Below are 25991 nucleotides of genomic sequence, written 5' to 3' on the forward strand. Positions count from 1 at the left end.
AAATTAGCATTAAAAGTGGTGTAACCTGCTCTAGTGAGAAGAATAAATCCCCAATGCTTTAAAATCAACAATCAGCAATTTATTTATCCAACTCTCACGGTGAACAAATGAACAAAACTATTAACAAACTGGATACAGGCCAGGAGCAGATGGGTGGCACTAGTTTAGTTGGGGATCATGGACTGGTTGGTCTGAAGGGTCTGTTTCCAGGCAGCATGACTCCATAGCACGTAATGAATGGGGATCCATCCCAAAGATGATAAAGGCTTCAAGCACCATCTGTAGACTCCCTCCAGATAACTGAAGGCAGTGGGGCACTGTGAGGGTCAGTAGATCAGTCAGCCAGCCAGTTCTCTACAGGAGACTTGTCTCTCAAGTAAGGAAGTGGTTTCCTGCCCCATCAGCCAGATTATCCAGTTGGATTAGGTCCTATATTTCCAACAAAATAGGTCAACGGGGCAGTGTCTATAACAAATATGTTATTAAACTTGGAAGAGTGCTGAAGACATATACAAGGATGTTACCAGGATTCAAGGGTCTGTGTAAAAGGGAGAGGTTGGACAAGCTAAGATATTTTTATTTAGAGCATTAGAGACTGAGAGAGGCCCTTACAGAAGTGAAGAGATCGTAGAGGGTGAATGCACTCAGACGTTTACCCTGGGGTTGGGGAAGTGAGGGCGAGAGGGCATCAGTTTAAGGTTAGAGGAAAAAGAATAAAAGGGAATGTGAGGGGCAATGTTTCTTTTTACGCAGACGGTGGTACACATATGGAATGAAATGCCAGCGGAAGTGGTTGAGGTGGGTCGATTAACAACATTTAAAAGGCATTTGGAGAAATACGTGGATAGGAAAGGTATGGAAGGAAATGGACCAAGTGCAGGGAAATGGGCTTAGTGTTGATGGACAGTTTGGTCGGTGTGGACCATGTTGGGCCGACGGGCCTGTCTCCTGCTGTAGGACTCTATGATTCGCATCTCTTTATCGGTACGACAGTTTTGAGTTTCCAAATGAACATCTCACAATCAGGCCGAATAAAATCCAATCTCATTTGTCAACTCTGATGCGGAGGTGCTGGTGTTGAATTGGGGTGGACAAAGTCAGAAGTCACACGGCACCAGATGAAGTGATGAAGGAGCAGCACTCATGAAAGAGCAATGCTCCTAAAGCTTGTGATTTCAAATAAACTTGTTGCACTGTAACATGGTGTCATGTGACTTCCGACTTCTTTAACTCTGGGTTTGTCTCAAACTTGACGGGGTACTTTGTCCAACTCGGCATATTTTATCAATATTGCCTGAAGGAATTTTTTTTAAGATTAGATTCCCTACAGTATGGAAACAGGTCCTTTGGCCCAACAAGTCCACACTGGCCCTCCGCAGAGTAACCCAGCCAGACCCATTCCCCTATCCCTATTCCTCTACATTTACCCCAACTAATGCACCACACCTACACATCCCTGAACACTATGGGACAATTTAGATGGGCCAATCCATCCTAACCTGCACACCTTTAGACTAGGGGAAGGAACCAGAGCACTCAGAGGAAACCCATACAGACGTGGGGGAGGAGGGGGCATCGTGAAAGCTACACACAGACTGTCATCCCGAGGGTGGAATTGAACCCAGGTCAGCATCGTGAGGCAGTGGTACTAACCACTGAGTCACCATGCCACCCCTGAGCCACGTAGGTGGGCTTGTGTGGGTGGGGGGGAGGTAAGTCCAGCACAAAACAAAAAAAGCTCACTGCACCCACTGTCAGAATGGGCAGGAGGTTCAGCCCTGGGGGTGACCCATTGCAGTGTCACTGGTGGAATCTGATTGTTGGATGCACTGTTGCCCCCGCTGGTGCCTCCGCAAGTTGCAGGACGATGTGAACTTCCGCCCGCAGTCAGGGCAGGCAAACGGCCTCTCCCCGGTGTGGACCCATTGGTGGGCCAGCAGTTTGGAGGAGCAGGTGAACCCCTTCCCACACTCGGGGCAGCTGAATGGCCTTTCCCTGGTGTGGACCCGCTGGTGGGACAACAGGTCAGAGGAATTGCTGAAGGCATTAGCACACTCAGAGCAGGCGAAAGGCCTCTCCCCCATGTGGATTTGCCGGTGTCTCAGCAGGTTGAAGGACTTGCTGAAGGCCTTCCTGCACTCTGGGCAGCTGAAGGGCCTCTCCCCCGTGTGGACCCGCTGATGGGCCAGCAGGTTGGAGGACTTACTGAAGGCCTTCCCACACTCTGTGCAGCTGAAGGGCCTCTCCCCCGTATGGACCTGCTGATGGGCCAGCAGGTTGGAGGACTTACTGAAGGACCTCCCACACTCTGGGCAGCTGAAGGGCCTCTCCCCCGTGTGGACCCGCTGATGGGCCAGCAGGTCGGACGATTTACTGAAGGCCTTCCCACACTCTGGGCAGCTGAAGGGCCTCTCCCCCGTGTGGATTCGCTGGTGACTCAGCAGGTCGGAGGAATTGCTGAAGGCCTTCCCGCACTCTAGGCAGCTGAAGGGCCTCTCCCCCGTGTGGACCCGCTGATGGGTCAGCACGTTGGAGGAATTGCTGAAGGCCTTCCCACACTCTGGGCAGCTGAAGGGCCTCTCCCCCGTGTGGACCCGCCGGTGCTTCAGCAGGTTGGAGTCGTCACTGAAAGCCTTCCCGCATTCGGGGCAGCTGAATGGCCTCTCCCCCGTGTGGACTCGCCGGTGCTTCAGCAGGTTGGAGGAATTGATGAAGGCCTTCTCACACTCTGGGCAGCTGAAGGGCCTCTCCCCCGTGTGGACCCGCTGATGAGCCAGCAGGTCGGAGGATTTAGTGAAGGCCTTCCCACACTCTGGGCAGCTGAAGGGTCTCTCCCCCGTGTGGATTTGCTGGTGTCTCAGCAGGTCGGAGGAATTGCTGAAGGCCTTCCCGCACTCTGGGCAGCTGAAGGGCCTCTCCCCCGTGTGGACCCACTGATGGGCCAGCAGGTTGGAGGAATTGCTGAAGGCCTTCCCGCACTCTGGGCAGCTGAAGGGCCTCTCCCCCGTGTGGACCCGACGGTGCCTCAGCAGTTTGGAGTCGTCGCTGAAGGCCTTCCCGCATTCGGGGCAGCTGAATGGCCTCTCCCCCGTGTGGACTCGCCAGTGCTTCAGCAGGTTGGAGGAATTGCTGAAGGCTTTCCCGCATTCGTGGCAACTGAAGAGCCTCTCACCAGTGTGTATATGCTGGTGGGCCAGCAAGACACAGGAGCTAGTAAAGCCCTTCTCCCGCTCGGGGCAGGAGAATGGCCTCTTCCCAGTGTGATTGCACTGATGAGCCGCCAGGACAGATGGGACACGGAAGCTCTTCCCGCAGTCGCCACAATTCCATGGTTTCTCAACAGGGCGTGTTTCCTCGGGTTTCTCCATGGCCGAAGCTTCAGCTGCACACACATGTGTACAACCCTGCCATGAATTCTTCTTTCCAGGCAGTAGAGTTGTTTCAGGCTCCACACTCAGTGCGCTGCAACAGTAGGGTCTTTCAACCAGTGCCCCCGTACTCAAACAGAAACCAAAAAGAAAGCTTTGCTCCTTCTCACAGAATCATAGTTGAAAATTGTTGCGGTCCTGATGGATTGAGTAACTGTCAGACATTGACGTGAAAGTGAGGACTGGAGACACTGGAGAGTCAGAGTCAAAAACTGCGTCACTGGAAAAGCGCAGCATGGCAAGCAGCATCAGAGAAGCAGGAGAATCAACATTTTGGACATAAGCCCTTTATCTGTTAACTTGAAACTTCTGTCTTCAGATAGTCTGTAAGAAAAGATTATAAAAGTCATCACTGCCAGTCCGATTAAGAATATCAAGGCATTGACACTGACACCAGAGAGAAACTGTACATATAGATGTGGCAAATGTTAGTGGCTAGCCAGAGTGATAGAGATATGTAGCACCCTTCCAGATAACCTAACCTAATCTCGGCCGATTTGCCAGCATTTTTGCCCATATTGTCTAAACCCTTCCTAATCGTATACCCATCCAGATGCCACTGTACCAGCACCCACCACTTCCTCTGACAGCTCTTTCCTTAAACACGCCACTTTCTGCATGAAAGACTTATCCCTTAGGTTCCTTTGTTAAGTTCTTTTGCTTGAGCTTCTTACACTGCAATACGCCAACTTCTGTGAACAACCAAACTTTATTAAGTACAGTACAAGCTGTGGAGAAACTCTTAACACTCTTCGCAATGCTTGAACACAACAGTACCAAAAAAACAAACCCCTTAAACAAAGTAAAACTGAAACAGAGGCTTACAATTGAAGTTAGAAGGGCAGAAGGAGACAGTGTTAGCAGCCTTTCTCCACATAGTCCACTGCTTAACTCACCCAAACGAGACTTCAGCTTTCAGGACTGACCACTCCCCTTTCATTGTACAGGTCACTTCTAAAACATAAAAGCTTTGGCCTCAAGTCTCATCTGTTCACATATAACCAAAAATGCCTCCCAATACCATTTTTCGTCTCTGTACTAAACGAGTTGCTTCGGAGCCCAGGTTTTTTTAACCACCCTTCTGGAAAAAAACAAGGACACAGCATCCTTGAGAAGAAGGACCAGCTTTTAGTAAAAGGACCAGCTTTGTGACAGAGGGATATAGGCCAAACACTGGCAGGTGGGATTAGATTAGTTTGAGAACATAGCATGGAGTAGTTGGACTGAAGGGATTGTTTCTGTGCTGTTTGACTCGGTAACTGTTCTGCAATGGTCTGAAAACCATTTTCTTGCCTTCCCCCATAAACATCCACTTCTTTGTTGTTCCAAATCAGATGAACTCAGCCTTGAATATATTCAATGATCCCATAACTGCAGGAAGACATCCCCACTTCTGGACTCAATTCCTCTTGCTAAGATAACACCTGCTTTGCTCATTGCTTGCTGCACCTATCTCACAACTGGCATTAACTGGTATGGAAGGACGCTGAGGCCCCTTTATACACATTCCTGATGAAGGGCTCGTGTCAGTAACGCTGACTCTCCTGCTCCTCGGATGCTGCCTCATCTGCTGTGCTTTTCGAGCACCACACTTTTTGACTCTGATCTCCAACATTTGCAGTCCTCACTTTCTCCACATCCCAATATGTCAACATTAAAACAATGCATCTCCTTTCTGCTTTCCCTCCCCACCCCCCACAGGGAATGCTATCACTTCACATCGTGGTACTGCATTTTCCATGAGTTTGCCAACTGAGACACAGACCTGGCCCAATTTTTCCAGAATCTGCCCCCTCCATAAATTGAGATTGAAGGCGAGAGAGAGAAACACAATCGGCTTGTCTCTGATTAGCAGGAGGACCACGCTCCTTCCGGTCCTCCAGGGCTTCCTATTGGCCCAACAAAAGAAGATCACGCGCAGATTCCGCGGACAACCAGGAGCACGCGCAGGTTTTGCTGACACTGGCGAACATGCGCAGTGTGTGTTGTCACCGAGGAGCATGCGCAAGATGCTCTGTGAAGTTGCTGGTGTGACTGACAGATTTTGTGCCCAAATGACACTCGGAGTCAAGAAAGGCTGGAGCGACATTTTATATTTATCCTGCGGCTCCACATTTTATTCCTTTTGCATTTTATTTGACTACTCATCTTTTCCTCAGGGTAGGGGACTCCCAAACTGGAGGGTATAGGTTGAGGGTGAGATGGGAAAGATTTAAAAGGGACCTAAGGAGTAGAAAAAAAGTGTGAAAGTTAATTCCCCTCAAGTGCCCTCTCCAAACCTGCACATCTTTGGATTGTGGGAAGAAACCGGAGCACCAAAGGAATCCCATGCAGAGAAGGTGCAAACTCCACTCAGACAGTTGCCCGAGACCGGGATCAAACCCGGGTGCCTAGCGCTATAAGGCAGCAGTGCTAACCACTGAGCCTGTTCAGAAAAAGCAGCAATTGATTTATATTAGGGTGAGAGGGGAAAGGATTAAAAGGGATCTAAAGGGCAACTATTTCAGGCAGCGGGTGGTGCGTGGATTGAATGAGCTCCCAGAGGAAGTGGTGGAAGCTGGTACAATTACAATATTCAAAAGGCATCTGGATGGGTATATGAACAGGAAGGTTTGGAGGGATATGGGCCAAGAGCTGGCAAATGGGCCTAGATTAATTTAGGATATATGATTGGCACGGAACAAACAAATTGTTTCCATGCTCCACTACTCTATTTCTACATCGTCAGAACTGTTATGACACAGACTGCACCCCCCACTAATTTAAACCCAAAAAAGATTTACCCCAGGTGGTAATGTGAAAATTCAAGAGGTAAGGAACTGTTTCTAAAAGTCACTATTTAAAGTTTTATTTAATGATCTAGGACACTTACTTGCAAGTGTTTAAATCTGCTGGGATTTTTCGTACCGCCAAATCTATTCAAATCTGTCTGAACCAGTTCAAATCTCGGACGAAAGCCCCCAAATTTTACAACACTGGGTGCAACCTCCCCCACCTAATTTAAACCAGCAACATAGAGAAGGTTTAACCCATGTGGTAATCTGTGAAAATTCAAGAACCAAGAAACTATTCCCAAAGGTCAGTATTTAAAGTTAAAATTAACAACTTTATTTATTAAAGTCTAACGGAGAATAATTAATTAACAACTATTTACAACTCCTGTCTCTAACCTATCTTCTACCTTCCCCTGTATGATACCAGTCCAATAAAAACCCTTGATTAAGATTTACCGAAAGACTCAAACTTCAAAACCAGCAAGCTGTTAAATCTTCTCTTTGTATCTTCCTCTGTAGATTTGCTCTCCAGGTCGGTGTCGATGTTTTTTCTCTGTGCAGACTCCTTCTCTGGACAGGTGCCTCTGAGTTCTCACTAGCAGCCTACATTTGTTGGTCTTTTGGCAGTTCTCCTGTAACTGTTCAACATTTTTTTTTTGATTTTGTACTCCAAAGCATCAAATCATTTGAGGAGAAAGTGATGTCTGCAGATGCTGGAGATCAGAGCTGAAAATGTGTTGCTGGAAAAGCGCAGGTCAGCCAGCATCCAGGGAACAGGAGAATCGACGTTTCGGGCATAAGCCCTTCTTCAGGAATGAGGAAAGTTTGTCCAGCAGGCTAAGATAAAAGGTAGAGAGGAGGGACTTGGGGGAGGGGCGTCGGAAATGCGATAGGTGGAAAGAGGTCAAGGTGAGGGTGATAGGTCAGACTGGGGTGGGGGTGGAGAGGTCAGGAAGAAGATTGCAGGTTAGGAAGGCGGTGCTGAGTTCGATGGATTTGACTGAGACAAGGTGGGGGGAGGGGAAATGAGGAAACTGGTGAAATCCGAGTTCATCCCTTGTGGTTGGAGGGTTCCTAGGCGGAAGATGAGGCGCTCTTCCTCCAACCGTCGTGTTGTTGTGGTCTGGCGATGGAGGAGTCCAAAGACCTGCATATCCTTGCTGGAGTGGGAGGGGGAGTTGAAGTGTTGAGCCACAGGGTGGTTGGATTGGTTGGTCCGTATGTCCCAGAGATGTTCTCTGAAACGCTCCGCAAGTAGGCGGCCTGTCTTCCCAATATAGAGGAGGCCACATCGGGTGCAGAGGATGCAATAGATGATGTGTGTGGAGGTGCAGATGAATCTGTGGCGGATATGCAAGTTTCCTTTGGGGCTTTACCCCTCACCTCCCTCCAAGGCCCCAGATCAGCTGGTAGTTGCCTGTCGTGTTCCTGGTCAGTTGTTTATACACTTCCTTGCAGAAGTCCATTCTATTCCGAATTACTCAAAAACTGCATAAATCCATGTAAGATTCTGTAACTCCCACTTTAGAAATAGAATCAGTCTGACCTAACATTGGGATACAGACAGACTTTAATGTCTCACCTTCAATGCATTATCTGAGCTGAGATGACACCTATTGTTAAAAGCTATCTTGAGAAAGTAAGTTTAAAAAAAGTTCTGGGATTTACAAATGAAGGAACCGAAACTAACATGGTCATCCTAAACGATGCAAACTCACCTGCACACTTTAGCACACCGGATCCACCCTAAAGTGCAGATCTTTGGACTGTGGGAGGAAGCCAGAACACCCAGAGGTGACCAACACAGACACAAGGGGGAGAACATGCCAAACTTCACACAGACAGTCACCCAAGGATGGAATCAAACCCAGGCTCCTGGCGTTATTAAGCAGCATTGCTAACCACTGAGCCACCATCCCACCCAGTGCTTTGAGGTTCTGCTTTGTCTTTGCAGCTTTTAACTTCTCATGCGCCCTCAGCAGAGGCTGTGTCCTGCTGACATCGTTGGACCACACCCATTGCACCTCCCTTTCCCACTTCTCCAGCCCTGAACGCATCAGTTCCTGAATCCTGGCACCAGATTCCGATACCATCTGTGCTCCTGCTGCCAACTGCAGAGAACGGAGGCAATCCCCGTCACTATTCTGTCCCTTACCTCCCCCTCCCTAACGTTGTTCTTACTCCCACCACCCCACAGTTAGCTCCTCCCCCCTGCAGCCCTCTCCCAGATCCCCTTTGCCTGCCTGACCTGGGCTCACACCCTCCTGACCCTGTCCACTGACCCCATCAGAAGACTCTGTATGGAGGGAAAGACCATCTCCCAGAATAAAAAACATCTGATTAACTTTCCGCCTTGCCCTCCCAGCATGTCAGCAAACTGGCTTCCAGCTCCACCTCTCTGAGCCGAAGGTCCTCCAAGTTGTGGTGGCCCTGGATCACATCATCCAGAGCCTTCCACCTCTTGCAAATCGAAAGACAAGTCTCACCCTGCCCTCTCCCGTGTCTATTGTGTAACTGCTTAATCATTTTTAGTGGCCGGGCGAGACTGATAGCCAAGTTTGGAACCCATGAATGCACAATCTGCAGACAGTCAATCCATGTAATATTTTATAAATTCCTACTTTGGAAACAGAATCAGTCTGACTCAAGACAGACTCGAACCTCACATCTTTCATGCATTGTCTGAGCTGAGATGGCACCTCTTTGTAAAACCTGAAGTTATCTCGAGACTGTGACTTAAAAGAAGTTTTGGGATTTACATACTAATGAACTGAAACCTGCAACCCATTCTAAAGATGAAACACTTAAAAGCAGTCGAGGTTTGTTCAATATATCATTTTGCTACAAATTCGGTGTCTTATGATCCTGCTGTACAGTTACCTGACGAAGGAGCAACACTCCGAAAGCTAGTACTTCCAAATAAACCTGTTGGACTGTAACTGGATTTTAACTTTGTTTCCAGTGAAAACAGCCCACCCCTCCCATTGCTGCCAGTAAACTTTACAATGCTGAGGAAACAATGAACCATCAGTCCTGAAAAATGTACAATTCTAATAATACGAGCTACACATTGACTGCTCCTTCTGATATAAGACATTGGAAACCTCGCGCCGGAGATTGAAAGAAATTAGCAGCTTTAAAAGAAAAACCTGTTGGATCTCATAGCCTTCAATGTTTGAGTCCGACGGTAAGTTCAGGTAACTTTTGTTGGGACCCAACTTTGTTGCAGCTTCAGATCGTCCCAGCAAAAAAGTGCACAAAAAGTAACTTTTTATTGAAACTCACACATACACATACACACACACACACATACACACACACTCTCCTGCATCCCACTTCTTTCATTATTGGTCAGCTGAGTTGTTCCTTTGTAATTCGACCCTTGGTGCAGCCTTAGCCTGGAGGAAGTATTGCTTCACTCAGCAATTGCAACTCATAGCCTGTATGCAAGTAAGATTCCCCCCGCGCATTTGCAGATGGGCTGTCAAGAATCAACCACACTGCTGTGGGTCTGGAGTCACATATAGGCCAGGGAAAGGATGCAGCTGGGACGACTGAGTGAATCCTTTCCCACAACGGCAGTTTCCTCCCCTAAAGCATAAGTGAATCAGATTGGGGTGTTTGTTCCCCGAAAATGGTTTCATAATGAGATTCTGAACTCCAGATTTCTGACTGAACTCCAAATCCGCCAGCTGCTATGGTGAGATTCAAACCCGGGAGTCCCCAGAACTGGGTTATTAATGCAGTCGAGAATGGCACTCGGCCGAAGCTCCTTCAATCCCCCTGCGATGGGAGGTGACCTCACTGATGTCTCTGCAGGTGGGAGGAGCAGGTGAAGCCCTTCCCACACAGAGAGCAAGTGAACGGCCTCTTTGATCCTCCAAGCTGAGTAAATGGTGTGAAGTCCTGTACTTTTCACAGTCACCGCACTGAATCTCCCTCATTCGGGTGTATCAGTATTCTTCCTGCCACACCAGTGTCCAAGCAGACAGAAGCAAACATTTCTTCTCGCCTGGAATGGCTGCTGATATTCAAGTCCCAATGAATCAAGTGACTCTGTCAGAAGCTGATGTATCTTTTGGTTTCAGATTTCTTTCCCCATGTCTTCCTGCAAAAGAAACCATGAAATAAGTCACGGTCAGTACAGTCAAATGAACATAACTTCGGTGACAATTCCTTAGATTGCCAGATACCTGCTGATCATATATTATCCATGACACAGAAACCTGAAAACCCTCATTCAGCCAGATAGCATTAAGTATATAAAGAGGAAAACTTCATTTAGGTGACAATGACCTGGAACAACCTTCCTACAAAGGTGCTGGAAATGGAGCTGAATGAAGGATATGAAAGTGAAATGTCAAGGCTGCTTCAGGAAAGAAAGCCAGTAAAGTTGCTGAAAGACGTCCTGCTGACCTGTTAAAATAAAAATGAATACAAGAAATACGGGATGTAATTCCATTGCTATATTAGAAGGTGAAAAATCATAGCCATGCAGCTTGTACAACAGCGAATATCTGATATACACCATATGAAGCAATCATAAAATCCCTGCAGTGCAGAAAGAGGCCATTTGGCCCATCGAGCCTGCTCCGCCATTCTTTAAGATCATGGCTGATCTATCCATTATCTCAGCTCCACTTACCTGCATTATCCTGACTACCCTAAATTCACCTACCATCCAAAATCCCATCGAACTGTGTCTTTAATATGCCTGCTTCTATTGCTTCCTTGGGCAAAGAATTCCATAGATTCACCACTCTCCAGGAGACGTAGTCCCTCCGCCTCTGCCTTAAATCTATCCCTATAGTCTTGTTACCTAGTCTAACCCACCAGCAGAAACGACGAGATAGGGTGGGTCTGGGTGGCAAGTTGTTCGATGGGTCAATGTGGACTTGATGGGTTGAATGGCCTCCTTCCACACTGTAGGGTTTCTATGATTTACTGCAGTTGTGTTTGCCCAGAACCACAGCTCCCAGAACCTCCCAACTTCTGCAAATTGAAAGACAAGTCCCACCCTGCCCTCTCATATGTGTGTTATCAAACTGCTTCATCGCTTCCAGTGAATACAGCCCACACCTCCCACTGCTGCCAGTAACCTTTACAATGTTGATGCAACAAGCAATACCTGCAATACTGAAAACCGTAAGGCTTCTGATGATACCAGTTACTGATTCACCGCTCCTTCTGATGCACAGCATTGGAAGTACATTTTTGGGGGCTGAAAGAAATGAGCAGTTTAAAACAAAAACCCACCTAACCCTTCACTAGGATTCCTGTTCAGGATACTTTACTTAAAACACTTCAACCCCACATTGCAACAAGTTCCACATTCCAACAAAATCCTGGATGTCCTCACTTACTCAGTTGCTGTCTCTCAAATGAAAGATTTCATTGTAGCTTCTGCTCCCAGTAAGGACAAAATATCTTTGAAAGCTGCTCTGAAATTCCAGTCTTCACAACAATACTTCTGCTTTCCTTCAGTCCAAATTGTCTGTGCTGACCAGATATCCCAAATTAACATAGTCACATTTGTCAGCACTTAGCCTATATCCCTCTCAATTCACCCTGTTACCAGATGCCATTTAAAATGCTGTAATTATACCAGCCTCCACCACTTCCTCTGGCAGCTCAGTCCATGCTTGCATCACTCTCTGTGTGAGAAAGTTGTCCATAAGGTTCCTTTTAAATCTTTCCCCTCTCACCTCAAATCTATGCCCTCTAGTTTTGGACTTCCCTACTATGTGGAAATGTTTTTGGCTATTCACCCTATCCATGTTCCATATGAACTTCTGTAAAGTCACCCCTCAGCCTCCAATGCTCCAGGGAAAACAGCCCCGGCCTATTCAGCCTCTCCCTATAACTCAAACCCTCCAACTCTGGCAATAGCCTTGTAAATCTTTGCCAAACCCTTTCAAAGGTTCACAACACTTTTCCTGTAGCAGGGTAACCAGAACTGAACGCAGTATTCCAAAAGTCGCCTAATCAATGTCCAGTACGGGGGCAACATGACCTCCCAACATCTGTACTGAAATGCACTGACCGAAAAAGGAAAGCATACCAAACACCTCCTTCACTATCCTGTCGACCTGCGACTCCACTTTCAAGAAACTATGAACCAGAACTCCAAGGTATCTTTGGTCAACAACACTCCCCATTAACTTTGCAGATCCTTCCCTGATCTGCCTTTCCAAAATCAAAATTTCAAAATGGGGTTGAGAAACATATCAGTTGTGATTGAATGGTGGAGTAGATCTGATGGGCTGAATGACCGAATTTCTGCACCTATGTCATATGGTCGCTTGCTGTCCTGGACACAGAGTATGAGAATTGGGAGCAGGAATAGGTCATTTGGTCTTTCCAGTCGGCACCAGCATTGAACAGTTCATAACTGGATATAAGTATACCGGCATCTAGGTGGTCAGGGTGGGATTTTTTTCACTGCAGCATCGGAGGTTGAGAGATGACCTTAGAGAGGATTATAAAATCTTCAGGGATATCAAAGATGGGAACAGCAGGTATTCTTTCCCTGGGATGGGTGTTTCAAGGTTAGGGAGCAAACGTTGAAGATGAGAGGAGAAATATTTTAGAAAGACATGAGGGGCACCTTTTTATTTTAAGACAGAGAATGGTTCTCATGTGGTATCAATGTCCAGAGCAGGTGGTGGATGCAGGTACAGTTACAGTGTTTAAAAGACATTGGATAAGTACATAGATTCATAGAGATGTACAGCATGGAAACAGACCCTTCGGTCCAACCCATCCATGCCGACTAGATATCCCAACCCAATCTAATCCCACCTGCCAGCACCCGGCCCATATCCCTCCAAACCCTTCCTATTCAAATAACCATCCAAATGCCTCTTAAATGTTGCAATTGTAATAGGAAAGGTTCAGAGAGTCTGGGCCAAACACTGGCAGGTGGGACTAGTTTAGTTTCAGAACACAGTCAGCATGGACTAGTTGGATTTAATGGTTTGTTTCTGTGCGGTATGACTCTGTAACTGTTCTATCCTGGTCTTAAAACCATTTTCTTACCTCCCCCAAATACCCATCACTTCTTTGTTCTTCAAAGTCAAATGAACTCAGCCTTGAATACATTCAATGACTGACCTAACTGCAGGAAGACATCCCCACTTCTGAACTCAATTCCTCTTGCTCATAAACCACTTGCCTTGCTGATTGCTTGCTGCTCCTGTCTGACAACTGGCATCGACTGGTGTAGAAGGACGCTGAGGCCCCTTTGTCCATCCACACATCATTCCTGATGAAGGGTTCCTGCCCAAAACATTGACTCTCCTCCTCCTCAGTTGCTGCCTAACCTGCTGTGGTTTTCCAGTGCCACACTTTTCAACTCTGACCTCCATCATCTCACTTTCATCACATCTCAACATATCACCATTTAAACAATGCGCCTCCACTCTGCGCTTTTTTTTTTTAACATCAAAGGCTATAGATTGTGTCACTGCATTTGCCATGTGTTTGTAAATTGAGACAGACCTGGATCAACTTTTTCAGAGTCTGTCCCCTCCCTCGATTCACTCTTTCCTTTCAGTTGCTGCAAGTTAACAATTGAACCCCAGAATGAAACAAAAAATGGAAAAAGTGGTGAGAAACAGACTGTTGTACTCACAAAAGTTAGACAGAGGAAGGAAGTTACAATCTGGGGTGAAGTTCACAGAGAAAGGTGCAGCAGCAGCTTCAGAGCTCACGGTCCAACCGACATATTTCGACAATGGCCGGCTCTGATTGGCTGGAGGACCAGTCTCCTTCCGGTCCTCCAAGGTTATCCATTGGTCCATGGAAAGGAGCTGACGCGCAGTTTCTGCGGGCACCAAGGAATATGCGCAGTGCTTTGCTGACCATGGCGGTCATGCGCAGTGCTTGCTGACACCGCGGAGCATGCTCAGTGTGCAGGAATTTATTACAAATTTTAAAGTCAAAAATCACAAAACACCTGGTTGTAGTCCAACAGACTTATTTAGAAGCACTAGCTTTCACAGCGCTGCTCCTTCATCAGGCGGTTGTGGAGGATAAGATCGTAAGACACAGAATATATGATCTTATACTCCACAACCGCCTGATGAAGGAGCAGCGCTCCGAAAGCTAGTGCTGCCAAACAAGCCGATTGGACTGTAACCTGGTGTTGTATGATTTTTAACTTCGTACACCCCAGTCCAACACGGGCACCTCCACAAATTTTAAGTGTCCAAATGCGAATACGAGAGAAAAATACCAAAGCAATTTTTTGTCGAAATGTTTTTTTTTTCCCTGTGCCTAGACATGTTATTCCTTTGGCATTTTGTCTTTTGCCCAGGGTAGAGATATTCCAAAACTAGAGGGTATAGGTTTAGGGTGAGGGGAAAAGATTTTAAAAGATTTAAAAGACTAGGCATAGAACATTCACCCCTTACAGGGCGAAAGTGAGGACTGCAGATGCTGTAAATTAGGGTCGAGAGTGTGGTGCTGGAAAAGCACAGCAGGTCAGGCAGCATCTGAGGAGCAGGAGAATCGACGTTTTGGGCAAAACCCTTCATCAGGAAATAGCCAAGGGGAACTGCAGGGCTGTAGCGTAATCGAGTGGGTCTGGGTGGGATGCTGTTGGGAAGGTCGGTGTGAATGGCCTGCAGGGATGATATGCCTTAGCCATGCTTATATTGAGAAATGGTTGCCCCAAATCTGCTGTGGGACGAGTGGGTTCCAGTTCGTAGGACACTGACACCAGTCCTGGGGAAGGTGGGATTTGTGCTGTCTCTCGCTTCCCATTCTGCCCCTTGTCCATTTTCTCCCCACCCACTGCCCCCGCCCTTTCTCCCCTCTTCACACTGCACCCCGATTCTCTCCCCAACCCTCTGAACCCCAGTCATTCTCTACTCCCCAACCTCTGTCCCCTCTCCATTTCTCTCCCTTATCCACCACCACCAGTGTCCCCGCCCGTCCTTTCTCGTGCCTCAGCCGTCTTTGATCTAGTGGCCGAGCAGAGGTTGATAGCCAAGTTTAGAACACATGAGAATGACCTCAGCCGAGACCCTGGGTTCATGGCACACTACAGGAGACCAGGCTACACAATACACTCTCTCACACACAAGCACACTCTCTTACGTACTCACACGCTCATGCAGACCTTCTCTGATAGACATGCTCTCTCTCAGACACACAGTAATACATCCCCACACTCAAACCTACGCACACACCATCTCTCATGCTTATACTCCATCACACACACACACACACACACACACACAAACACACACAGTACCCAGCATGCACACGCACACGCACACACACGCTCTCTCTCATGCATGCGCTCACATATCGAAGTCTTTGGGGTGAATCTGCGTTTGCAGGATTATATATTTGGAAATAGAACCAGTCTCACTCAAGATTAGGATACAGATAGACCCTACCCTCACAGCGTTCATGCATTGTCTGACCTGAGGTGTCACCTCCTTTTATAGAACCTAAAGTTACCTGGAGAATGTGACATTTAAAATGTTCTGGGATTTACAGATTAATGAACCGAAATCTACAACCCGTTTTAAAAGATGAAAGGCTCAACAGCAATCTAGGTTTCTTCAATATAACATTTATGTTACATGACACTATAATCTTTTCTTATATATTTTGTGTCTTATGATCCTCCTCCACAACTTGCAGAAGAGAGCACCGATCCAAAGGAAAACAGCTCGAGGCGACATTGAACAATAGCAGAGGATGCTTTCGATCCATCGACCTCTGGGTTATGGGCCCAGCACGCTCCCGCTGCGCCACTCTGCTGCCGCACGCGGCGCACCTTCCACAGAACACTTCAGGTTTTCGTCTGGCACGCGGCAGGCACGTTCGAGCCTGATGTCAAAGACCTCCACTGCTGCCGTGTAATATGCTGTTTCGCGGACGTATGGAGGCTGTGTAAATATAAACTTATTTCTAAATTCCCACATTCTGTTGGTCGAACTGTGATTTCACACTGAATCACAACATGTGTCACAGCGCAGACGGAGGCCATGCGGCCCACCTTCGCTCTGCTGGTTCTACACTTAAGTAAACGTGTGTCTCTATTCGTTTCATTCTCTCGCCTTCTCAGCGTAAATCTGCACATCTGAACGTGACCACCGAATTCCCTTTTGTGTCCACTGAATCTTCCTCTTTGTCAATGACAGACAGGGACTTACTGACCCTAACCAGTCCCTGTACGAAAACGTTCTTCCTAATGTCACTTTTACTTCTTTTCCTCGTGACTTTAAAATTCTGCCGAATCGTTGTGGATCCTTTCAGGTGTGGGAGCATTTTCACAACATTATTTCCTGTTTCTTGGTCCCTCATGACTTGGAAAAGTTCGGTTCTCCGAGGAGAGCTGTTCCAATTTTCCAATCTCCCTTGATTGTTGACATTCCTCAAACACCGCACCACTCACGTCAACTTGTTGAACACCATCTCCAACTATTTCACTTCCCTGTTTTCTGCCTCATTCGTACTCCAGACAGCCCAACCTCGTTTCACGAAGGCGTTTTTTGAGAAACTTAATCAGGCAGTTTTGCACAAGTCAAGTTAAAAAACGCGGGCTCGTCCGGGACCTCTCGCAACTCGGCACTGGAAAGGACCCTAAGCGAGAATCATACGCCTAGACCAACGAACCAGAGAGCCAGCACACAGCGAACCGCCCACACCGCTTGCGCGACCTGAGACTTGCTCAGTATAAAATACATTTGAGATTGCTCTGAGAATTGCAAGCGGCAAAGAGTTTCCCGAACAGCTCCTTCTCATTCAGTCTCCCTGCTGCTGTTTGTCCCGTCCCCGGGAACCGGGCTCTCTCCACTGGCAGATAATTCAACAATTTTGCTTCGAAACTTTTCTCTGACACCCGAGTGGCCAGTGACAAGCATTGCCCTCCTCAACATAGGGTACAGAGAACAGGAGAAGACCACGCAAACCTCCACGAGTGTATCAACGCGACTGTGCACATTGGGCCAGTATATCACTGGGAAATATTTATGTCCAAGCTATTTTCGGCAGCAGATGAGAAGGCGAGGTACAGAACAGAGCGCTGTTATACCGGAAAGCTGCTAAAGACGACATTGAGTGAATAGGAGAGAATGCTTTCTCAGCTGGGTTATGGTCCCAACACGCACCCGTTGTGCCAGGGGTTCCACCTCGGTTCCACTCTTGCTTCACTCGCAACACCCCACACCCACCTCCCATAGTGCCAAGGCACTTTCCCCTGCAACCGCCGAATGTGTAACACCTGCCCATTTACCTGCTCCCTCCTGAATATCCAAGGGCTCAAACATACCTGCCAGGTGAAGCAGCACTTTTGCGACAACCTAGTCCGCTGCTCACAGTGTCATTTCCCCAATGTAGCATGAAGCATAAACTGGGTGACTGCTTCGGAGAACATCCCGGTTCTGCCCGCAGGAAAAAGGCCCTGGCCTTGCGGTTGCCTGCCACTTTAACACATCACCCTGTTCCCTGACCAACATCTCTGTCTCAGGCTTGCAGCAGTGTTCTCGCTCCAGATGAAAGAACAACACCTCATTTTCCACTTGGAGACCTTACAGCCCTCCGGTCTTCAATATCGAGTTCCACAACTTTAGGACCTGAACTCCCCCATGTCCTTGACCCCTACCACACAAACGATTCCTTGTTACCACCTCATCTGCTATGACACACTACGTATTGTTAGCCGCTAACAGTCTCCATTAACAGTTATTCGCCCTCTCACGCGGATCGTTATTCACTCCTACGTCCTTCCTATTGTTCTCTCTCTGAGCTGGCGGCAAACACAGCAATGTACATCGGAGACTCTGAGCCAGCTGAAACTTGCTCAGTGTGAAGTACATTCCACATTGCTCCAAGAATTGCAAGCAGCAAAGCGTTTCCAGAACATCTGCTTGTCATTCTGTCCCCGGGGCAGAATGCCCACTTTGTCTCATCCCCAGGAACTGGACTACCTCCACTGGTGGATAATTAAACCATTTCATTTCTACTTGCACGTTGTTTTGGGGGATGGGACGGGGTGTAGGGCGGGGGGCGGGTAGAGTCCATTCGCTCTTCTGCTCTCTCTATCTCTGAAACCCTTGGGGTGAGAGGTCTCAGTTACGTTAATGCGGGGAACATGAACAACTTTGATTGTGAACTTTCTCCAAGGGTCTGTTATCGGAGAGATAGAAAGATGCTGTGCTGGCAGGACAGAAAGAAATGGACACCGAGGACTCTTCACCCACGTAAATTCACATTGTTGTGCAGCCTTCTTGGTGTTCAGAAATCGTCTTCACGCAGCAATCTTACGGAAAGTCTATTGCAAAGTGGGCATCGCTTTCTTTGCTGCGACCGCGCAGCAGTTAACATCTGAGCCCCAAGTGTCCCAGATGAAGAGAATCCGAGTGAAACCTTCACTCACTGAGAGTCATCCCCACGGCTCTGAGCTGAGGGACTGCAGGCAGTCCAACACGGAAGGGACGGTTAAAAATGAACCAGTTTTGCCCCCTCAGCCTCTCTGTCCCAGAGACAGGCAGTGGAATGGCATAAACACGTAGCATCATTCTCGCGCAGACAGAAGCCGTTCAGCCCATCGAATCCACGGCGACTGTCTGTCACTTGTCTCTCTCTCTGAGGTTATTCACAATCGGTGGTATCCGTCCTAATAGTAGGGGACTATGTCTGAGTCGTGATGCGGTTTCTGACATGCTTGTCATTCTCGTCTGGACCAGGGTGGTGAATTACTGCAAGGAATGGACGAAACCGCAAGGCATGTGTTTCACCTTTACCAGCTGATTGGCATCGCAGAGAACTGGGTTTGCGATTCAGTTCAGAGGAAACAGACGAAGTACAAAATACCACTGAGACCTCTAAAATCATGCCACTTGAATTGAGTGGATTTGGTGAGTGCATCGATATGCGACATTTGGACACTCGGAAAGTAGACGCAAAGGCAGTTTGCAGAAGAGAGCACCGATCCAAAGGAAAACAGCTCGAGGTGACATTAAACAACAGCAGAGAATGGTTTCGATCCATCGACCTCTGGGTTATGGGCCCAGCACGCTCCCGCTGCGCCACTCTGCTGCCACACGCAGCGCCCCTTCCACAGAACACTTCAGGTTTTCGTCTGGCACGCGGCAGGCACGTTCGAGCCTGATGTCAAAGACCTCCACTGCTGCCGTGTAATATGCTGTTTCGCGGACATATGGAGGCTGTGTAAATATAAACTTATTTCTAAATTCCCACATTCTGTTGGTCGAACTGTGATTTCACACTGAATCACAACATGTGTCACAGCGCAGACGGAGGCCATGCGGCCCACCTTCGCTCTGCCGGTTCTACACTTAAGTAAACGTGTGTCTCTATTCGTTTCATTCTCTCGCCTTCTCAGCGTAAATCTGCACATCTGAACGTGACCACCGAATTCCCTTTTGTGTCTATTGAATCTTCCTCTTTGTCAATGACAGACAGGGACTTACTGACCCTACCACTCCCTGTACGAAAACGTTCTTCCTAATGTCACTTTTACTTCTTTTCATTGTGACTTTAAAATTCTGCCGAATTTTTGAGGTAGAGGTAAACAGCCAAAGATAATCACCGTCACTGCTTTCCTTCCATCGATCCAACTTTGTGAAACAGTATCTTTCACTGGCGAATAAAACACCTTTGTCCTCAGGTGCCTGCCTCATTTCGACCACGACTTCATGCCCCTCACTGTTCTCGTCTCATTTCCAAACACTTGGCTCATATCCTCAAAAGCAGCTCTGTGGGTATCTGCTTGTCCCACCCTGACAGGCAGTGGGTTGCAGATTCCCGACCAGTCCCAATGTGAGTGAAATATTTCAACCCCTCCACTGATTTGCATCTTTAAAAAAACCGTGGAGCAATCTCCCTTTCTTTTTGACGACAGTTCTCAACTGTAGTCGGCAGGGTTCACACCTGCGTGGGGAAACCGCAATGGATTTCATGTCCATCGCATTCACCACTCGGCCCACCAATACAGAACCACACTGACAGCTTCATTTCCCAGGTCTCTCTGCCTGTGGAGCTGAGAAAGAGTGAATCATTGCAGAGTTTGTTTGAATCCAATCACTTCACAGGTTTCGAAAGGGTTAAATATCTGCAAATGGCGATTCTGGGTGTTTCATTCCGAAAGATGAAATGGGCGTTCAGTTAAAAACAAAACCAGAAATTGCAGGAGCAACTCAGCAGGTCAGGCAGCATCTGTAGAAAGAGAATCAGAGACAACATTTCAGAACTTTTTTTTCCTCATCCAGGTACTGAGTTGCTCCAGCAGTTTCGCTTTCTGTCTCGGACTGTAAGCATCCGCAGTCCTTTACGTTAGAAAATCTATCAATTCAGAAACCCCTTTGTGCTTCCTCAGTGGAAAAGATTTCCGTTTGGGAAACATTTTCCAGACACCATTAAAAACGCGCATCTTTGCAGCCAAGAAAGCGGTTTGAGCGTGAACAACAAACGCGCCATCTCGGGGTGGTCTCCAATCACCAACCTTCCGGTTAACAGCCGAACGCGCTGACCAGTTGCGCCACAGAGACAGGCCCGGCCCTTCCTGCACAGTCTCCTTGAGGAAGTTACTATTCAATTCATAATTCAACCTGCCCCGCACAGAAGTGCCATTGTCAAAGCACTGATAACATGGTAGTCTGGTGTCAGCTCGATTTCAGGTCCTGATTTCTCTGTCCTCTGGTCCCCCTGTTCCCACAGAGTAAAATGTTGTCTGTTCTCAGCTCTACTCGATTTCTGCTGAATCTTTGACCCCCTTTTACACCTTCTGGAGCAATAAAATATTCTGAGCCTCCAGGAAATGACACCTTATTTTTTCCCCCTCCTGATTTTAAAAATCTCTATAAAGTTATCTGTCAACTTGCTAGGCTTCGTTGGAAAAATGTCCCAGCTTCTTCTTAACTCAAACCCTCCATTCCCAGCAGCACGCTGGTAAAGTAGGGAATAGGGATTTGTATCAAATCACATAAATGTACTGTCTGAAAAAATCTGGCTGTGTTCTTGCCTGAGATATTGAGAGTCCCTGGTGTAAGTAATTACGAATGCAATTATTTTGGTCACAGAATTGAACAATCATTTTGCAACAAAGGGGTCTACTCTGATAAGGAGATAGCGGTCATTTCTAGGGTAACTGAACAGTTTGTAGATCAGGGAGATGAAGTTCCAGACACTTGGGAAAGGCAAGAAATGACTGTGATAAATAAGACAAAGAACTGTGGATGCTGGAAAACTGAAACAAAAACTGACAACACTGGAAAAACTCAGCAGGACTGGAAGCATATGTGGAGAAAAAGCAGAGTTAAGGTTTCCAGTCCAACAACTCCTCTTCAGGATTCTGAAATAGTTTGTGAGAACCTCTTAAGACTACTGCTCCGCTTTAAGACAATAATACACAGGAGCAGGATGAGGCCATTTGGCCCATCGAGTCTACTCCACCAGTCGATCATGGCTGATATATTTCTCCATCCCATTCTGCTGCCTTCTCCTCATAGCCCTTGACCCCTTACTAATCAAGAACCTATCTCTGTCTTCAATGCCCTCAATGACTTGGCATCCTCAACCCTTCTCCTAGTGGAAACATCATCTCCACATCCACACTATCCGGTAATAGAGTGGCACAGCGCTGCCTGACCCACTGTGATCTTCAGCATTTGTTGTTTTCAGGAAGGATTCCAGCATCTACAACAACGCGCTTCTAAATTTTGTACCCAGTTGGTTAGCTCTCCCTGGATCCCGTGAGATTTAACCTGACTCAACAATCCACTGTGTGGTACAATTAACAAAGTTCCCAGGCCCCACCTCCTTTTGCACACGGAAGGAGCACAATCAGTGGTGAGCACTGCTGCGTTACCGCACCAAGCACCAGCGTTCGATTCCAGCCTTGGGGCGACTGTCTGTGTGGAGTTTGCACATTCTCCCTGCCGTGTCTGCGTGGGTTTCCTCCGGCTGCTCTGGTTTCCTCCCAAAGTCTAACGATGTGCGGTTTCGGGAGAAGTGACCATACTAAATGGGCCCAGAGTGTGCAGTAAGTGTAGTGTAGTGTAGTGTAATGGGATAGGGGAAATTGTATGCATGGGTTACACTTTGGATGGTCTGCGTGGACTTGTTTGGCTGAATGGCGTGTTTCCACATTGTAGGAATTCTACGTGGCATTCCCCCAACTCCAGAGTCTCAGCACTCTTGGCTTTTCCCATGGACAGTGTTGGGGAGGGAAACAATGTTTTACACGGGAGGGAGGTTCAGCGAGTGTGAAGCTAAAAGTACACGCAGTGCATTACTTGAGCTGTTTTCCCCGGTATACCAGAGGCTGAGGGGTGACCTTACAGACGTTTATAGAGTCATGCGAGGTATGGATAGATTAAATAGACAAAGTCATTTCCCAGGGATGGGAGAAGTCCAGAACAGGAGGGTAGTATGTTTGGCGTGAGGGAGGCAAGTGTAAGGCATGATCTGCCGGAGGAAGTAGTGGATGTAGGTCCAATTATAACATTTAAAAGGCGTCTGGATGGATATATGAATAGGAAGAGTTCAGAGGGATATGGGCCAAGTGCTGGTAAATGAGACGAGATTAATTTAGGCTATCTGGTCGGCACGGATGAGTTGGACTGAAGGACCTGTTTTTGTGCTGTGTATCTCAATGACTCTGGCTTGCCCGTAATGTTTGCCATGCCTGTATGTTCAGTTTCTGTCTGGTGTCGGTGCCAATGCCTTGATATCTCATTTCCTCCACCTCCCCAGATGTTAACCATTCCGTGTCTGGTTGTTTCTCAAGAAGCTGCATTGAAGGTTCATCCTGAATTGGTACTTTTTTTGCTTCCCAAAATCAGACTTACTCACTGCTTCATATCGTGAAAGATACTAACTTTCAGGTGGATGTATCCAAAATTCAGAGGTGTCTGTCTTGATGTTTTCACTTTTCGGTCTCTGTAAGATCCTGAATCAGTACCATCGGGAGAATTAGTTTGAGCGGAGTGAGAATAGAGGGTGAGAGGGGGTGGGATGGTGCTTTCAATTTTGTGGAAAAAGAAAAGAATGTTCTGCGTAAAGTAGAATTGCTTGTTTGGAATTTCTAACCTGGACTGACAGTGATGATTTTTGTAATCACTTTTTACAGATTATTTGAAGATCTGAAGACGCAAGTTTCAATATCAATAGCTGAAGGGCTTTGCCTGAAACATTGACTCTGCTGATCCTCAGATGCTGCCTGATCTGTTGTGATTTTCCAGCATTGCACTTTGACTCTGACCTTTCAGCATTTGCAGTCCTCAATTTCACGTCAATGTCTGACAGTCACTGAATCCATCGGGACTATAACAATTTTCGACCATGATTCTGTGAGAAGGAACCAAGCTTTTTAGTTCCTGCTTCAGTACGTTTTCAGCATCAGTGAGACTGGAAGAGAGACCCTACTGTTGCAGTACTTTGGTTGTGGAGCCAGTAAATGTTATACAGACTGGGAAGAGGAATTCACGGCAGAGAGGTACTGTACACGCGTTTGTGTGCAGGTGAAGCTTCGGTCATGGAGAAACCTAAGGAATCCCGTCCCGTGGAGAAACCGTGGAAGTATGGCGACTGTGGGAAAGGCTTCCGTTTCCCATCTGACCTGGAGACTCATGGGCGCAGTCACACTGGGGAGAGACTGTTCTCCTGCTCTGAGTGCGGAAAGGGCTTCAGCAATTCCTCCCGCCTGCTGAGCCATCAGCGGGTCCACATTCGGGAGAGACCCTTCAGCTGCCCTGAGTGCGGGAAGACCTTCAGCATTTCCTCTGTCCTGCAGAGGTACCAGCGGGTCACACAAGCGAGAGGCCATTCTCCTGCCCCGAATGCGGGAAGGCCTTCAGCTATTCCTCCGTCCTGCTGACCCACCGCCGGGTCCACATATTGGAGAAGCCCTTCAGCTGCTCCAAGTGCGGGAAGGCCTTCAACGATACCTCTGCCCTGCTGAGGCACCAGCGGGTCCACACCGGGGAGAGCCCGTTCTCCTGCCTCAAGTGCGGGAAGGGCTTTAACCAGGCATCCCACCTTCGGGTCCATACCGGGGAGAGGCCCTTCCCCTGCCCAGAGTGCGGGCAGGCCTTCAGCAATTCCTCCCACCTGCTGAGGCACAGGCGGGGACCATACCGGGGAGAGGCCGTTCACCTGCCCCGAGTGCAGGCGGAGGTTCTCATCATTCTGCACCTTGCAGAAGCACCAGCGGGCACACCAGTGCTCCCAGCAATCTGATTCTGCTGGTGAAACTGCTGTGGGTCACTGCCAGGACTGAACCCCTGCCCATTCTGACAGTGCTTATAGCGGCAGAGTCGGTCGGATTTTTTTGTTTTATGCCGTCGTGCTCCCCACCCCCGCAACTTTGCTTCCAGTGGGCACTGCTGCTCGTTGAGACCAGGAGCTGTTCTCTCTAGTGTTTTCTGTCCAGTTAAAGAATTATTTGCTCTGTCTGGGAACGAGCCCCAGTCTGTAAGAAATAGCTGAATACTTCAGGGTGTCCATTCACATTCAGCAGTGACTTTGAAATTAAATTTACGGTTATGTGCCTGTGAACAACTCATCATCGAAGAATTGCCCAACGGCTTGGCAATCCATTGTTGGGAATTGATTGCTTCAATTGATAATTTAAAAAATTCTCTTCCATAATTTACCCCTTAATTTTGTGTCTATGGGATGGTGGAGGACTTGATCATAAGGCTTAAATCATCGCTATTAACTGGATTATTTTGTTTAACTTTGCCCTAGTAAATTTGCGGTATTCATAATTGTTTGTTCTTGTTTAAATTATAATTCTGGTGTGCAAGATGTGTTCATCAAGTGTGGTCCTCTTGATGAAACTGCTGTGGGTCACTCCCAGGACTGAGCCCCTGTGCATTCTGACAGTGTGTTTGTGCAGTGGGAGAGTCAGTGGGCTTTTTTGTTTTATGCCCTTGCCCCGCCCTGTCCCGCCGCCAACTTTGCTTCCATTGGGCGTTGCTGCTTGTTGAGCCCAGGAGCTGTTCTCTCTAGATTCTACTGTCCATTTAAAGAATTGTTGGCACTTTCTGGGAATGAGTCCCAGCCTGTAAGAAATAGCTGAATACTTTGGGGTGTCTATTCACATTCAGCATTGACTTTTAAATTGGATTTACAGTTACGTGTCTGTGAAACACTCATAGTCCAAGTATTGCACAAAGGCTTGGCAATACATTGTTGGAAACTGTTTGTTTGAATTGGTAAGTTTTTAAAAAAAATTCTTTCTTAATTTGCCGCTGAAATTTCTATTTCTGAGATGATGGGGGACTTGATCAAAGGGTTTAATTCATTGCTATTAATTAGATTATCTACTTAACTTTGGCCTAGAAAAGTTGCCGTATTTATAATTGTTGGTTTTTGTTTAAATTATAATGTTGATGTGCAAGATCTGTTCTTCATCAAGTCTGGTTAGGAACAGTTGAGAAATTGAGGGACATTGCATGTTTTAATTTCACTGTGTTGTGAATCTGGTGAGAGTGACATTCATTTGTATTTGGTTGCTTACCCTTAGTTGTAATGTCTTTCACCCCAACTATTCACTATGGGAGTGAGTTCCACAGTCTCACCACACTCTGAGGTTTTTCATGAAATCTTTAGTACAGAATTGGAAGGGAAAGTGTTGACGAGGGCAGAATATAGGGTCTTAACTGCAAAAGCCAGGAAGTCATTCGACAAAGTAAAACCATGACAATGTAGGGACAAATAAGGAACTTTGACAGCAATGAAGAGGTCACACGTCAGATTTCAAGATAATGGTCGTGACAAAAAGAAAAAGTACTCTGCTGAT

General features: G+C 47.3%; 2 protein-coding genes across 2 annotated transcripts in view; one reads left to right on the forward strand and one right to left on the reverse strand.

Annotated features, from left to right (window-relative positions):
- Positions 1-25991, forward strand: part of LOC148144691 (uncharacterized) — a 203890-nt gene that overhangs the window by 31669 nt on the left and 146230 nt on the right. The window lies entirely within an intron of this gene.
- Positions 254-5283, reverse strand: LOC148144692 (uncharacterized). Its single transcript, XM_087975040.1, has 2 exons — positions 5194-5283; positions 254-3752 (listed from the first exon to the last, which is right to left on the reverse strand). The coding sequence occupies exon 2, from the start codon at positions 3366-3368 to the stop codon at positions 1773-1775; it is 1596 nt and encodes a 531-aa protein (XP_087831166.1). The 5' UTR covers positions 3369-3752; positions 5194-5283; the 3' UTR covers positions 254-1772.

This window comes from Chiloscyllium plagiosum, unplaced genomic scaffold (genome assembly GCF_037043375.1).
Source record: "Chiloscyllium plagiosum isolate Xiang-an unplaced genomic scaffold, Cpla_swu_hap1 HiC_scaffold_27, whole genome shotgun sequence".
Taxonomy (NCBI): domain Eukaryota; kingdom Metazoa; phylum Chordata; class Chondrichthyes; order Orectolobiformes; family Hemiscylliidae; genus Chiloscyllium; species Chiloscyllium plagiosum.